The sequence below is a fragment of the Melanotaenia boesemani genome, chromosome 10 (assembly GCF_017639745.1).
Source record: "Melanotaenia boesemani isolate fMelBoe1 chromosome 10, fMelBoe1.pri, whole genome shotgun sequence".
Lineage (NCBI taxonomy): Eukaryota > Metazoa > Chordata > Actinopteri > Atheriniformes > Melanotaeniidae > Melanotaenia > Melanotaenia boesemani.
Genome location: NC_055691.1, coordinates 24222021 through 24238012, shown reverse-complemented (window position 1 = coordinate 24238012; position 15992 = coordinate 24222021). Strand labels below are relative to the sequence as shown.

The window sequence follows — 15992 nt, the reverse complement described above, 5'->3', positions numbered from 1 at the left end:
ATTCTGCAGCTGACACTGATGAGGTATAGATTAGGTAGTTTAGCATCATTTAGCATAAACTATGATTTTTACATTTGGAGGCATTTATTCTGAATATTCTTCTCTTTTTTTACCCTCATTTGTTTATCTATCACTTTTAAAAGCAATAGTTTAAAAGGTTATTTACATAAAAATTTTATTTTAGACTTGATAGCTGATTCTGCTAGTCTTATCAGCCATCTTTCTATTTTATATCAGCCTTGACTTTCAGACCCAGAATTCAGAGTAGAAAGTTACTGTTCTACATTCCTGTAAACGAGGAAAATATACATAATCCAAACATTTCTCAACCTCTGACATAAGTACACAATGTTTTGTTTAGCATCTTTTCTCATTCATTACAAATTCTTACTTGTGTAGATGTATTTATATACCAAACATGGCTAGGGTTAGAAAAATATCATGGTTTGGCACAAAATACGCTCTTTCACAAGCACATCTTTTAGAACAGCGCCAGGGGAACTATGAGGGACTCTTGTGGTCCATAAAATTCTAAAGACTGAAATCTTACCTGAAAATTTAAGGCTGCAGACTGGCTCTTATGAGGTCAGCTTTGAAGCTTGGGGCCTCATCAAAAAGTATTTTCCACATACAGTACAGCTAATTATCTCTACATTTTCAACCTTAATTTATAATATTTTTTTCTCAGTTTTATTCAGAAGATTTTAACTTTCTTTTTTGTGCTTTATATGCCTGTCTAGGTGCAAACAGTGGGAATTATCATCAGTTAGATTTTTTCTGCTGCACAGACTACTGAGTCATTAGAGAGCGAGTTGACACTTTTTTTTTCTCCCATACAAAAATAGAATATTTCAGTGTGGAACAAAATCCACACTGGCGTGTGTAGCCAGTTTCACTCATCCTTCAGTACTGCATTTAATGTTGTTTCAGTACCATTCACTCTGATGTATTGGTTGGATATTTTCTTTTATATTCTTATTTACACCTGATATGAACACATCACTCAAACGTATGTAGGCACACATTGAGTCGATACATCAAAGATCTGCTGTTTTTTCACCTGTAGTTTGGGAAATATAATCACAGAAGAGTCAAGGGAAGATAATCTGATGGTGATATAGATGTGCTTGTTTGAAGACATGATAAAGTTGCTCCATTTATATATATATATATTTTTTTTTTTCCTTTTTTTTCTTTTTTTTCTCTTTTTTTTCTTTTTTTTTCTTTTTTTTTTTTTCTCTTTTTTTTCTTTTTTTCTTTTTTTTTTCCCATTTATATTTACACTGACATAATTTGTGCTATACTGTCAAATTTAAGATCATACAATCACAGTGCTTGGGATTTTCACTGTGTCATTATTGTGTCAAGATAACTTATTTGAAGAAATGAGAAAGCTGTGACACCCGATGGTTGGATTGTTTTGCACAATTAGTGTCATTATTGCCTCCACTCTGCGCTGACAATGGAAAAGTTTCCATGTGTTGTTCATGTTCATAAACCTGAAGATCTGACAAGTTTCACAACACTCAGCTGCTGGAACATTAGGAAAATTAATTTCTGCTACAGCATGAATGTTGTGTATCTTTTTCCTCACAGTGTGGGCTTAACAAAACATTTTTCTGTGTGAATCTCAGAGGGAAGCTTTAAGATCCAGAGAGGGAGAAAACAAGATTGGCTTTCTTTCAACATCTGTGTGTGGATCTTTTAAATTGCATTAATGTGTTGCGTTTTTAGCTGATAGCCCATTTTAAATAACTGTAATTTTTATTTAGCTCAGATATAATTTCAGTGTTGGCAGTCAGGAAAAGGAAAATATTGACTTGAGATGAAACAAACTTAAAACAAGATCTCACCAATTCAATAACATTTTCATTGATCGTACTGTGTCTGTGGGCAGCAGAAAAAGCCAAGGATAACTACGTGGAAGAGAGTGAAGTGAGTACATGTGAGACAAGCGCAGACCAGCCCTTTCTGATACAAAAGCCTGTCAGCCGTGCTAAATCAGCGACCCGCACAGATTCACTTCAGGTACCACATTTACCACCATCCACATTCCACGGATTAAACTCATCTCTGATGATTTTCTGCACACTGCTAAACTTCTTCTAAAACCCTGAGATGCACCATTATTTCCGCAGGGAAAGAATCCATCTGACTCATCTGGGCTTTTTTTCCGAGATGGCAAGAAGAGAATTGATTACATCCTGGTTTACAAGAAGTCCAGCCTACAGGTGGAGAAGAGGTGCACATTTGAGAAGAACTTGCGAGCTGAGGGCCTCATGCTGGAGAAGGAGGTGAAAAGCATTTATTTGGTATTAAAACCATTAATTAGCTTAATTTTCCAATATTTGTTTTGTTGTTGTTGTAATCTTGTGTTACTTTTTTCAAAAGCCCTCCTTGACAAACAATGACATAATGTTTGTGAAGATTCATGCTCCCTGGGATACACTTTGCAAATATGCAGAGCAGATGAACATTCGAATGCCGTTCAGGTAAATGAAGCTGAAAAAGCAAAAATTTTCACAGCAGCTGGCAACTTTATCCACTAACATTGTTTCTGTTTTTTGTTTTTTTTTGTTTTGTTTTTTTTTTTTTGTAAGAAAAAAATGCTACTTTACAGATTGGAAGAGCAAATCCTTGGGCAAGTAAGTAGGTTTAACATATAATTTATTTATTAATTTATTTATTTAGTCTTACAAGGAAAACTAGATGATTCAGTTTGTCAGATAAAACTGGTGATCAGCACAACTGTGTGATTCAGCTGTAACATAAATAGTAGATAGATTATTCATCATTAAAACAAAGCTATGTGAGGAACAGAGACAAGGAATGTTTTAGTTCACCTATTATTGTTCTTTGTTACCCTGTAATTAGATCAGAGTCAACTAAGCATTTTTCTGCAAATGGTCTGTAATTAGACGGCAGTAAAAAGAAATCTGTACAAATTACAAATAGCAGCAACAGAAATTATTTTAAAGCTTTTTTAAATAAATAAATAAACCAAAGTGCATTGCTTATTTTTGCCACACACTTTTCAGAATAAATACATTGTTTTGTGTATTAAAACAAATGTGTTTAATTTAATTTTAAGACATTTATATATATATATATATCTATATAAAGAAAAAGCACATCAAGCTCTTTGTTAAAGGTATAAAACAACATCTCAAACACTTTTGACTGTGTCTTCTGATAACATACTTACAAATGGAGCTGCACAAGCTTATTTACATGCTATTTTTAGCCAGATGTGCAGCTTTGATCATATATTCAAACTCAGTGCAGAACTTCACATTTCTGTCTTTTTCTCACTGGAATGCAGATCAAGTCACTTCAATGTATCTCTTCTTCTTTAGCTGAAGACTGAAACATACTAAAGATTCAATCATATCTTCAAGACAGCTTAATTATTTTCCCCAGCTATGTTATGAACTACATCAGAGTTGGCAAGAGGTTGTTGGCATGGGATGCTGGTTAGTGGGCATGCAAAGTGAATAACTCTCACAGGAGACCTGGGTCTGTATCCCCTGTCCACTCACTGTCCAGTATGCTTTATTGTTACTTTTAGGAAACCAAAGCACTTTGGTCAGAGTTATAAAGATCAAATTTGCTTTTTATCATATAAAATTAAGTCATGCGTTTTCCCACATTTTTAACAGAAGACACAATTTGGCAGCAGAACCATTTTCCTCAAAGCAAACAGTATTTGCTGTTCCAGTTTATTTTCAAAGCAGCTTATTTTTAAGTAGCAAAGTTAGAAGATCTTATAACCCAGGAACTGAAGAATAAATGGCTGCAGAAAGCAAAACAAAATGAGTTTTGATGTTGTATTTTAAACTCCACTGAGATTGGATGACGTTAAATGCCTTAATGGATGCTGCTGGGATCAGAGTCACCAGGGCAAGATTGTAGACCCAAAGAGCAGCCAAGGATCTAAGGCTGAGAAACAAAAGGTTTTATTCCAGGAACAAAACAGTCTGGTGAACTGGTAGGAACCGTGAGCGGGCAGACAGATGATTTATGGATCCTCAGGTTGGTCGGAAGGGCCGTGGAGGTCCGTGGCTAGGGACTGGGAGGTGAGGTATATCCAACAGTTATGGAGATCAAAAGGCTTAAGCAGAGTTCTGACGTGTTGTTAGATTAACAATGTGGCGCCGAATGAAGGAAGGACTATGGTAGATATACTGCTGGTGAGACAAGTAGATGATCGGCAGCTGTGTCTTATGAACCTGTCAGCAGAGGAAACTGCCACGCCCACACACAAAAAAACACAACACATGGGGGAAGGAAAGGGAAGAAATAGAAAGGCAGCAAATGGACTCCAGAGACCCATGACAATCAGAGCCCCTTTTAACACTTCACTTTCAAGCTAGGTCTGGTACACCTTTGTTCTGCATGTGTGTGACCATCTGGGGGAATGGTCTATGGATATAAAAAAAAAAAGCTGTGGAACATGTCACTCTCTGCATTGACTGTGTTGTCATTCAGTGGATTCTGTGATGCAAGTTTTTTCTTTGTAAAACACATGCTGATGCACAACTGACCCACATCTGTTTGGTATGTGTGAATAGCCTGAGAGGAAAAGCGGCAGCTTATTAAACAACCTGTGTGTAAAAATGTACAGCAAGGCCCTTAGTAGTCAGGACATCACTTCAGTATTTTTTATCGTTCCCTGAAATTAATTATTTTAATAAAACAACGACTCTCGACTCTGTTATGATAACAGACCCTGGAAATAGTGTTGTGGAACTGAGCTTTCTTCACCATGCTCTCCAAGTGAATTGTAATGACATGATTCACAATCTGTTAATCCTTTTGTATGTTTCTGGATTTCCTCCTCTCATTCCTTGCACTCTCATTGGCTATAGCTTCCCTCAAAATTCTTCAAATTTTATATTTAAAGTGTTCACACACTGCTATTGGCAACCATTGATCGAACTACTGATTTGTTGATTTGCTTCTACCTCATATCCATTTCCTCTCCCACTCTTGAACTTAGCTGTTCTTTGGCAACCTGGAGCATTTGCTTACTCTTGTACAAAACAATCTCCAGTGAAATAATAAATAACCATAACAGATGTTTAAAAAGTGCCAGAAGTACCAGCAGAAGTCATTTCCCCAGCACAGCATCCAAACTAGCAGCCACTCCCCACTGCATCAGCAGCCTTGCAGCAGCAGCGCAGGAGTCTTTGGATGGGGCTTGGGCTTAGTTGCTCTGATTGGCTTCAGTGGCTCCACCTGTGAAGGTGTACTATATACCTGGTGAGACTTGTATGCAGGTCACCACTTGGGATTTACATAAATTATTTTTCCTAAAGAGCTGGCTTATAACCCCTGTATTAAGAAAATGTGTCAGAATTCAGAATTATAACAGAAATAGCTTCTCTAAAAGAAGAACAACAAAATACACAACATGTCTTGCAGGCTGCCACTTGTGCAATTCTAGAGTTTAACTTATCAAGAAACTATTTTGTGCTAAATGTTTATTGTTAAAAAGAAATGCAAACGTTTTGGGGGTCTTTCAGCCCAAATTTAATTAAAACCTCTGTGCTCAGTGTGAGGATAAAACTGTAATAACATGAACCACAGCAAGCATGGACTTTAAATGAGCCTGTGACTCATGTGGCTGTTGTGCTTGGGGTGCTCTGAACAAAATTCACTGACACGGTCAACAAAGAAGGGTATACCTAACAAGCTAACAGCTGTAAAAGTGCCAATTTTAGCATTTATTGTGCATTTTACCTCACATAAAGACCGATTTAGTTGACAGGACAATACCATTTGCTTTATCGTTAATGCTTACATACCATATAAATACTGATTGTATTGCTTTTTATGACAGAGAACAGTCTTACGAACAGACACAGAAGAGTCACTTATCTGTCTCACTCAGAGCAAAGTGCTTTGAGGCACTTTTCCATTTTGTCTGAGAGTGATTCTTGCCGTTGAGAGGAATGAGTGCCATTATATTATCCTCAAAGCCACTGCAGTCTTTCAGTGAGCTTTCGTTTGTAAAAGAAAAATCTGCACTTAATACATTTTACATGCTCGTTACTTACGCTCATCCCTGTAAGAGATATTTGGATCATGTGCAGGGTTTGTCAGCTTGTTGGTTTGATTACTTTCCATATGGTGATTTTTGCAGCAACACTGATTCAATTCCAGAAGCAATATGCTTTCTTCCAGAAGTCCCATCTCTATTTATTCAGTCTGTATCCCAGCACATACTTAATAACTAGTGAATAGCTCAATAATAGCTCAATAACTAGTGAATTGATTGCCAGGCTATTTTGAACAGATTTATTATACCCTGAGGATGAATCTGAGTGATTATTGGTGTTTAAATCAAGTTTGTATTTCTAATACAGCTTTATATTACAAATATGCCTCTGGGAGCTTTACAGTTTGTAAAGCATACTACAAGCCTCTATCCTTAGATTTATTTACAGGTGAGTTTTGACTTTTATTGGCATTCAACTGAAAAATCTCTACAGCTAGCAGATTGATTGTCACTAACATTTCTTATCACATGGACATGAGTGTCAGACACTGGTTGTCCCCCAACATGTCAAGATGATAAAGTGTGAGGACCTGCAAGTTAGATTAAGTGAGCTGTAATCCTGAATCGGTAAGTCCAGATTCATGGGTTACCACGTAAACAGTCAAATGAAAATAATAACCAGCAGAGAGACTAAAAATGCATGCACGTGTGCATGTGTGTGCAGATGTGTTTTTAGATGTGGGGTGGGTCTACCGGCAATGAGCTAGAGAAAAGGTTAGAAGCCACTGTCTCAAATGAAAGAAAATAATCTTTGTTAATCTGTGACATTAATCTCTTTTTCCTTGTGCAGCAGGTTCCATTTGAGATGTCGGCAGATAAAGAGCTGGCTTCCCAGAAATCCCATGAAGCTGGACAAAGAGGCCTTGCCTGACCTGGAGGAAACTGATTGCTACACAGCTCCTTTCAGCAGAGCCCGCATGCATCAGTAAGTAAGATGTATACAATAGTATATGTAGTGACAGAAACTCAAAAACATGATCACACATATCAACACCGTACCAGTAAAATTAGACGTTCATCCTGCTCTGTATTCCCAGGACATAGATAGCTGTGATGGATAAGACGTCACACTCGTCCATGTTCTTATCCTTTCATGTTGATTCAGAAAGTATGTATGAATTTAGCACTGTGATGACTTTTTTCCTTCATAACATTAAGCCTAAATTTAGGAGTCAAAGAGACAAAAGATATCAAAATACAGCAGCAGCTGTCCATTAAATAATGTCTCTCTTACTCCCTTTTTTTTGTTTTGTTTTGTTTTTATTTTGAAATCTTCTCCATGATCAAAGATGTAATCTGATCTCATTTGTCAGTGAATAAATCCCACTTTCTATTTGTTTTATCAGCTTTGATGTTTTTCAGGGAAACAATTATGCTGGAATGAGCACAAACTTTACACCCAAATTGTGTTTTAATGAACTCCACATCATCATTACTTCAGCTTTCATCCACATTCTTGACAGGACGATATTAATGTGAGATTACGGCTCAAAGAAGTGTGCTGTTGTTTCCTTTCAGTTTCACTATCAACAATAGAGAGACATTCTTCTCGAATTCCACACGAAGTAGAATAGTCCATCATGTCCTGCAGCGCACCAAGTACGAAGATGGAAAGTTAAAGATGGGTAAGGTTCTGTGCTGATTCCCTCCTCACCTTATTCATCTAAACTATATGCCTGGCAGCAGTTCCCTTAAGTACATAATTGTGATGTTGGAGCGGGGGTTTTGGCTCAAAAAGCTTGAGAATCACTTTTTTACAGGGCAATCATAGGTGAATTAACCTCAAGGTGTGATTGCAGGGTAGAAAGAAGAATTACATCTGCTTTAGTTTACAATTATTAAAATATGAGCTGCTGGTATCATTCAGCTTATTATTTATTTATTCTATTTATTTATTTTGCTTTGTTTTGTGCTACCAAACTGTACATGAACTCCCACTCTCGTTATGTTGTCTGGTTGTTGCCAGCATGTTTTTCTGATTAAAGTTTTGTCTTGCAGTGCTGGAATGAATTGCCACAAAAGGAAAAAATCCCTCTAAATCAAAACTGCCCTGCCCCTTTCTCTCACTATGTGCAGTTTCTGTCAAAGAATGATGATGCAAATAACTGAGCTGTTATGCTGAAGTAATAGCTTTTTTCACACAGGACAGTACTTTCAGTCAAAGCAGTCAGTTTATTGTGACGGTTACAAGATTATTCAACCTGCAGCAGTGACAGCATGGATATCAAGTAATTAAAGTCCTGCAAAAAGGTTATTTTCAAGTGCTTGCAGCTATTTAAAATCCTAGCTAACATGGCTCTAATGTAGGTTGTCAGCTCAGTAAATGAAGTAAATTGTTGTGACTGCAGGAAACTAGGTTTCAGTGAGTCTCTTGCTGAACTCCTGTTTCTATTAATGACTGATACTGAATTTTTAATGCAGTGTCCTAATATGTTCCTCGCTTGATGTGACCCGTTTTATTCTTCTGTAGGTATCAACCGGTTACTGGGCAACAACACTTATGAGGCTGCGTTTCCTCCACATGAGGTGAGCTCATTTAAATTAAAACAAAAAAGCTGCATAATTCAAATGAATTATAATGCTTTTTAATAACTATTAACTATTATGATGATTCTTTTAAGGCTTTCAAATTCCTGTTTACATGATTAGATTTTAAAGGTACAAGGAAGTTAAACTAAAAAAACAAAGGTGCAGGACTAATTGAGCATTGAAAGCGAGTGAATTACTAAAACAATATAGATTTTTCCTGCTGGTTTGTCTCTTCAGGGTGGTTATAAAAGCAGACATCCGATTAAGACGCATGGTGCCCAAAACCACAGACATCTTCTGTATGAGCGCTGGGCTCGCTGGGGGATCTGGTACAAATACCAGCCTTTGGACCTCATTAGGTAATCAGCTTTGACACAGGTTACACAGTTTCATAAGATGCTTCTTTCCCTGTCTTTGTTTTTTTCTCTTACAGTCCTAATCTTCTCTTTGATGATGTACTATACAAGATGTGTTATTTAAATGTAACAGTTATACATGGTTTAGTTTGTGTACACTCATTAATCTCTCTCGTTGTGTGTCATAACTGAATATTTTAATCTATTTCAACAGCTGAGGCTTATTCTACTTCAGTTTACAATTGCCTTTGTGGCTCTGTTTTAATCTGTCAATGTTGTTCTTCTGTTTTATTAGTAGAAAAGAGGCAAGGGAGTGACAAAGGATAGTTTGACATTTTGGAAAATATTCTTGTTCATGGTCTTTCCCAGAGATGGATAATAAGATTTATGCCACACTTGTGACATTTGAGCTGAATCAAGGAGAAGATAAGCATAGAGCAGCTTAGTTCAAATGCAAAACTCCCTCTGGACCACAACCAGTGGTTTAATATTTCTACTTACATATACAATACATAAATGAGAAATAACATTTTGAAGTAGGTATTTTGGGTGGGGTCAAGTTTGTGGTTTTAACTTAATTCATGTGTTTATGCTGTGTAAAGTTAATCAGCTAATAATTCAAGCTCCATGCTTGAAGCATAAGCAAAGCAACATCCGGTTGTAATTCCCAATGAGAAATTAATAGTTATATTATTTAAAAAACTTAAATATTGAATACAGTTTTACAGTGATTAGTGTTGTGGGGTTATGAATGTAGGTATTGGATTCTTTTATTAGATTTGATGATAATGAACAGTACAGCACGAGAAAACAGATTTATTGACTTTTTTTATTACCACCCCTTTCTGTCTTTTTATAGTATATTTATAAGTAGTAATGCAGTAAACACGAATGTTTTAAGTCGACTGAAATGATTTTAAATTTTTTTCTTTTGATTATTTATTTCATTTTGTTTTTATTCTCTGGCCAAAGGTAAATTCAAGTCTGGCTAATTTACTTTGAAAATGTTTCTCAAATGTATTTATCATGTTGTAGTAAGGTACCTATGAAGCAGGATTTACCTATGAAAACCACACATTTCCCTAAATGTATATGTATATGTATATACATATCACTCATTAATTTTAAATAGTCTTTTTTATCAGTAGCACAGCTCAAAATAATGTGGAATGTGGAAAAAGTGGCATGTTGAGTATTTATGTTGTGTTATGTATCATTATCCTGTTTACAGCTTTCTACAGACAGTGAGATATTTAATTATGTTTCCTCAGGGAATTTCCTGATATTTAGATGAATCAAGTTTCCTTTTTATCAGTGAAATATTCCTGTGCCACTGGCAGCAACATAAATCCAAAGCACGACTGATCCACCCCCACTGTTAACAGATGGAGAGGTTCTGCATCCTTTTTTCCCCCCTAACAGACATTTTCTTATTCCTGCTCTTCAATAATGCATTAAAATAATTATTTTTGTGTTGGGGTCTCTTACAGTTTTGAGTATTCTTTCATGTATTCTCTTTTGAAGGTCCCTCAGCTCCTTAAACTTGACCTCCACCGTTACTGTTTCCAAGTCATAGAAATACATCAGCTACCTAATAATGTCATCTTATCTTCTTACAACCTGGTCCTGCTACGTGGTCATTAAATATTAAAATTCCCATCTTGTTAGGCAGCTTATTATCAGCTGACAGCTGGTTAATGGAAAAAGGTTTAAGGAGTCAGAGTATTTAGAACGCTTCAAAATTTGCATCAGCTAATTTTTTGTGACAGAGATAAAGTTTTCATGCCCATATATTTGCCTTTGTTTGGACTAAGACTACTTTAATATGCATGCAGATGCATATTCATATTTACTCTGCTTTGCCGGGGCAGTTGTGAAATACCTGTCTTGCTCAAACATACCATGACAGCTGTAGTTCAGAATTAAGTTTGTGTTAATGATTTGTTTGCTATCATAATGGCCTTTCAGCACAGCAACTTCCCTATTGATTAAGCAACCACAACCACCTCACCGCAAGCTTACTACTCCCACAACCCTCTCTGAAAATACCCAGCCAAGTTTAATTAGCATAGATTATTGAGGTATTTTCACCACTCTTTCTTTGTGTCGCTCCCAGGCGCTACTTTGGGGAGAAAATTGGTCTTTATTTTGCATGGTTGGGCTGGTACACTGGCATGTTAATCCCTGCAGCCCTAGTTGGTGTGTTTGTCTTCCTCTATGGACTCTTTACGATGGACTCAAGCCAAGTCAGGTCTGTCCACACATACAGCATTTAATGTCAGATAAAGCATACACTTCCATTAAATTACATATATTTAACTGCTTTTAATATTTCCAAACTTATTGTCTCATCAGTAAAGAGATTTGTGAAGCCAATGTTACCATCATGTGTCCTATGTGTGAGGACACCTGTGAGCCATGGACACTAAGTGACAGTTGTGTCTATGCGAAGGTCAGTGCTGTTTTCACACACATCTATGCCTCTAATGCTAGATTTTAATTTTACAACTGTTCCTATCTTACTGTAGACTCATGAGAAGTATGTTCAGATACAAAACCCATTATGACTTCATAAACTCATTTATGTTTTGATCACAGAAATCATTGAAATCCTAACAGCAATTTGGAAAGATGTGTTGTAGAAAAAAATTACCAAGAGTCTGAAATGAGTAAAAGTATAAAAAAGTTTATTACAGGAGAAGTATCGAATAAAAAATTACTTGCAAGTAATGAGAGTGGTCATCCCGACTCGCGTGAAGTCGAGAGAGACTCTGGGGAGGCAAGAGGAAAAACAATAGATATACATTTCTGTAGAAAGAATCCTTCTTCCTGAAGACCTTGGGTGGACACACAACTCCAAGAGCTGGCGTCAAAACAACCTCACATAGTTGTGTCTACACCAGAACCAGACTAAGGGTCTGAGGCAGGACCAGATAAAGGTCATCTTACCCTTGTAGTGAACCCTCAACAGAGCATGCACATGAAGAGAACAAACCCCAAAAGTGAATTAAAGCATGATGAGTAAAAATGTACAATGTAACAAGTATAATATAGTAACAATCAGTGTAAATACAATTTATAAATGAATATAGTAAAGGAAGTAATTATAGGTGTGATTATAATATTATATATAGAGCATAATAAGTAAAATTTCTTCCACAGATGTTAAAACAATATTACTGTGAAGAAACAGGGTGGAGAAATGAAGTAATATGACTAATAAATTATGCAATCTCTTTTGATTTATGAGTTCTACTCATAGCCAGATGTGTCTCTGGTGGTCACAAGCAGATTGAGTGTTTTAACTGCCTCTGGTGTTCATGCAAAGCTGATCTAATCAGCTTATGGCTGTAGCTTCTGATTACACTTCAGCATGAACAATCTGCTTATCTAGCTCATGTTAGCAAATATTTAAGAAACTGGTAGCTAAACTGATGAGAAACGAAGTTAAATTGTAAATTCTTAGACAGCCCCGTCATGTGCTGATGTGTTGTGAAAATAATGAAGTTGCTGGAGTTGAGGATGCATCAGTGTTAAGACTTTCCTCACAGGAGCTCTTCATGTACTTGCATTTCTAGGTGACCCATCTGTTTGACAATGGTGGTACTGTGTTCTTTGCCATCTTCATGGCTGTTTGGGGTAAGTTTTATGGATGTTTGTTGTTTTACATCAGCTTTGTTCTCTGCTTGATACAAACACTCTGGAACTCAGATCTATTTTTACAGGAGAGAGTCAGCACTCAAGCTTCCACTCTAAACACATTAAGTGTTTCAGCTGGGATTTCACCTCAATAAACACTCTGCAAATACAAGAGAGCTTTGCTCTGTAATTTGTTTGTCAGATTATAAATCATGATCAGCTCTCTCTCCTACTGAATGTCTGTGGTCGTACTTTCAGCACTGCCCTGATGTAATTAGTCAGATAATCAACCATCTCTCTAGAGGAAGCTTATCATTCACCTGACAGAGTTGTAGAATTACACCATGATATTGGTATATAGCGTCTACTGTCCCACAGCTTTAATATCTTTGTACTTTGGAGTGGGAGCATTATAGTGCTGCATCTTACCCACATCTACTTGCCAACATTGTAAGTAATCACCTGTGCCAGAGGGAACTGTTGGCATACTTTGTTCTGTGTTTGTACTAAATGAAGCTGAGGAATGTCCAGCTCTGAATCCTGCATTCATGCTTTTGGCAATGTGAGCCAGAGTAACAGTACTGCATCGTTGAGTGTGTGTGCTTTAGGTTTTCTGTGTGATTGCATTTGGGCGATAGACATGAAAAGTTGGTTTGCCCCTGGGGAAGTAAATGTAGGCATCAGAACAGGCCGCTTTTCTGTCTCTTTAAACAAAAGTAGGCCAAGTTATATTAAACTTCAACATCTTTACTGTAACAGCAGTCAAAATTGTTGACAGAAGATTCAAATTATGATGATTTTTAACACTGCAGTTCCTTTTCATTTCATAATATGTATGAAAGCATGTATCCATCACATGGAGGGCTCTGAGTTATGATATTTATCATCCTTTAATAACCTACAGATGTTTTTTTGGTAGTTTGTTTGTCTTTTTTAAACTGAGTCATAAAATAGTGAAAAAAAAAAATGTAATTCCTGAAGGCCCAAGATAATACCATGTCTACCCACCTATCAAAACCCTTAAGATATTCGGCTTGCTGTTAAAGATAGCAAAGACAGACAGTCAAGTCTTGTATTTTAGGGAGTCTCAAATTATATGTCTAATATAACTAACTTAAGAACTGGATCAGTTGTATGGTGTCACATCGTACAATCATGGACCACATACAAGTTTCTTTTTCCTCGACTGCTAGGACAGATGCCTCAGCATATATTGAACCATCTCAGTGCTGAGTGTGTTTACCATGCAGCTTTTACAAACCCTTTCATTAGTGTTACATATCTATGACAAATCAGAGTATGTAAAAAGTCTTGACAGTAGAAGAACATCACTTCTAGTGTTCTGTCCAAGCCACTTACACAAAGGAAACAAAGCCTTCAGAATGAAGTCTGCCCACACCAGATTTTACTTTTGAAGTTTTTCAGCAGAGGAAGTAATATGATTTTAGGGTTGAAAACTGTAAAAACTGTAAAAGCAAAGGCTTTCTCCAGTCAACACTTGGCTTCAACCCCAAATGCAAAGCAATATGTGAGCTGATGGCTGTAATCAGTCTCTATAATAGGCTGTGGAATTCACTGCAGCCTGTTTTACACAGGATGTCTGATCATCTTATACTCCACTGTGAATTGCCATCCTTATTCACTTATACTGTGTAGAACATATTAAAGTGGATCGATAATGTGATGAATTCTTGAACCCCTTTGCAGCCACAGTATTCCTGGAGTTCTGGAAAAGGCGAAGGGCAGAGCTGACTTATGACTGGGATCTCATTGACTGGGAAGAGGAGGAGGTATGCCATTTCAATCATCAGATTGATCCAGTATCATTTTGATTACCACCAAGTTATGACCTGCATTCATGCTGCACTTCAGCAACTGTTTATTGGTTCATTTGTTGTTAATTAGGAGGAGCTGAGGCCACAGTTTGAAGCCAAATACTCGAGGATAGAGAGAGTTAACCCAATCTCTGGAAAACCTGAACCTTTCCAGCCCTTCTCAGACAAACTCAGTCGGCTCATGGTGTCTGTGTCTGGAATATTCTTCATGGTAAACCCTTTGATCTTTGTATAATGTGCACTTTTGGGATTAAGGCTCAGAGTGGGCTCTCACCTTAGTTTCCAGCAGTGTGATGTGTTATTTGCAGTGTAACATCTCCCCCTGCTGGATATGGAATGAATTGTCAGGAAATGGACAATTTGGCCTCATTATTCACCTAATATTTCTTCTTCACTTACTATAAGTTAGATATGATTTTTGCAGTCATTTGTATAGCAGCTTATGCAGTTATACTTTCTCTTTTTGCTGCACTGTTTTTAGATGCCTTTAGCGTAACCAGTTCTTCATTCTCTGTATTGTGTCTGCTTAGATTTCCCTCGTTCTGACAGCCGTATTTGCAGTAGTGGTTTTCCGTCTCATTGCGATGGAGAAGTTTGCCTCCTTCAACTGGAGTTTTGTAAAGAAGAACTGGCAGTTTGCCACGTCTGGCACTGGTGTCTGCATCAACTTCATGATCATCATGTCTCTCAATGTGGTGGGTGTCCAGACAGGCATCATCTGGCATGTTTATATATTCTTTCCAACAAATGCTTTACAGAGTTTTATTTATAAGTTTGTTCCAGGGAATATAACATCCACAGTAAAAGAAGCTTTTTTTTCTTTGTCCTCTCTTCAATCTGTTTCCTGTTGATGCTTATAAGTTCTATTATTTTGTCAGGTGTATGAAAAGGTGGCCTATCTACTGACTAATTTAGGTGAGTATTATGCACTTACTTCTTTATTAGTTCTCCATTCCCAGATGGTTGTAGATAATTTACTCTTCCTACCCTCTTCCCCACAACCCCTGCTCCTCTTCTTTAGAGCACCCACGTACAGAGTCTGAGTGGGAGAACAGCTTTGCTCTCAAGATGTTCCTGTTCCAGTTTGTGAATTTGAACAGCTCCACATTTTACATTGCTTTCTTTCTTGGAAGGTAAGCCACAAACTTTCCTGTATTTAGTGAATTTAAATACTGACTTTATAGACTAAACTTCATGTCAAAACTGTTGAGTGCCTTTTTCATCATGTATATTAGTATTTCACCGATTGAATTCGGCAGCTAATGATGCTCATCTCAATTTGCTCAGGTTTGCTGGCAGGCCTGGAAAATATAATAAACTCTTTAATCGATGGAGACTGGAGGAGGTGAGTGCTGTTAGGCAACAAAATAAGTTGGTCATTATTTCAGCAATGACAGAGCTAATTATTATCCTCTGTATTAGGATATATTTACAATACTTAAGTGATTTATCTTTATAATGAACCGCCTGTATATTTCTGTGTGCACCATTAATCCGTTATATAATTACCCAGATTTTCCATTTTAATGATCAGAAAACAGAGTGGGATCAAGTGTGTCCCAGGATTCCCTC

At 36.9% G+C, this 15992-nt stretch overlaps 1 protein-coding gene across 3 annotated transcripts in view; it reads left to right on the top strand.

Annotated features, from left to right (window-relative positions):
- The window catches only part of ano3 (anoctamin 3), a 34943-nt gene that overhangs the window by 11806 nt on the left and 7145 nt on the right, over positions 1–15992 (top strand). Inside the window, exons 3-19 of one of the 3 annotated variants that reach the window (XM_041997495.1) lie at positions 1901–2028; positions 2139–2294; positions 2392–2492; positions 2601–2645; positions 6852–6986; positions 7580–7686; positions 8532–8587; positions 8828–8949; positions 11063–11197; positions 11302–11398; positions 12525–12585; positions 14293–14375; positions 14491–14631; positions 14951–15115; positions 15299–15335; positions 15442–15553; positions 15708–15765. In XM_041997495.1, coding sequence (XP_041853429.1) covers positions 1901–2028; positions 2139–2294; positions 2392–2492; positions 2601–2645; positions 6852–6986; positions 7580–7686; positions 8532–8587; positions 8828–8949; positions 11063–11197; positions 11302–11398; positions 12525–12585; positions 14293–14375; positions 14491–14631; positions 14951–15115; positions 15299–15335; positions 15442–15553; positions 15708–15765 — 1739 coding nt within the window. Of the gene's footprint in view, positions 1–1897; positions 2029–2138; positions 2295–2391; positions 2493–2600; positions 2646–6851; positions 6987–7579; positions 7687–8531; positions 8588–8827; positions 8950–11062; positions 11198–11301; positions 11399–12524; positions 12586–14292; positions 14376–14490; positions 14632–14950; positions 15116–15298; positions 15336–15441; positions 15554–15707; positions 15766–15992 lie in introns of all 3 variants that reach the window. The other 2 variants (XM_041997494.1, XM_041997493.1) reach the window with 2 other exon arrangements.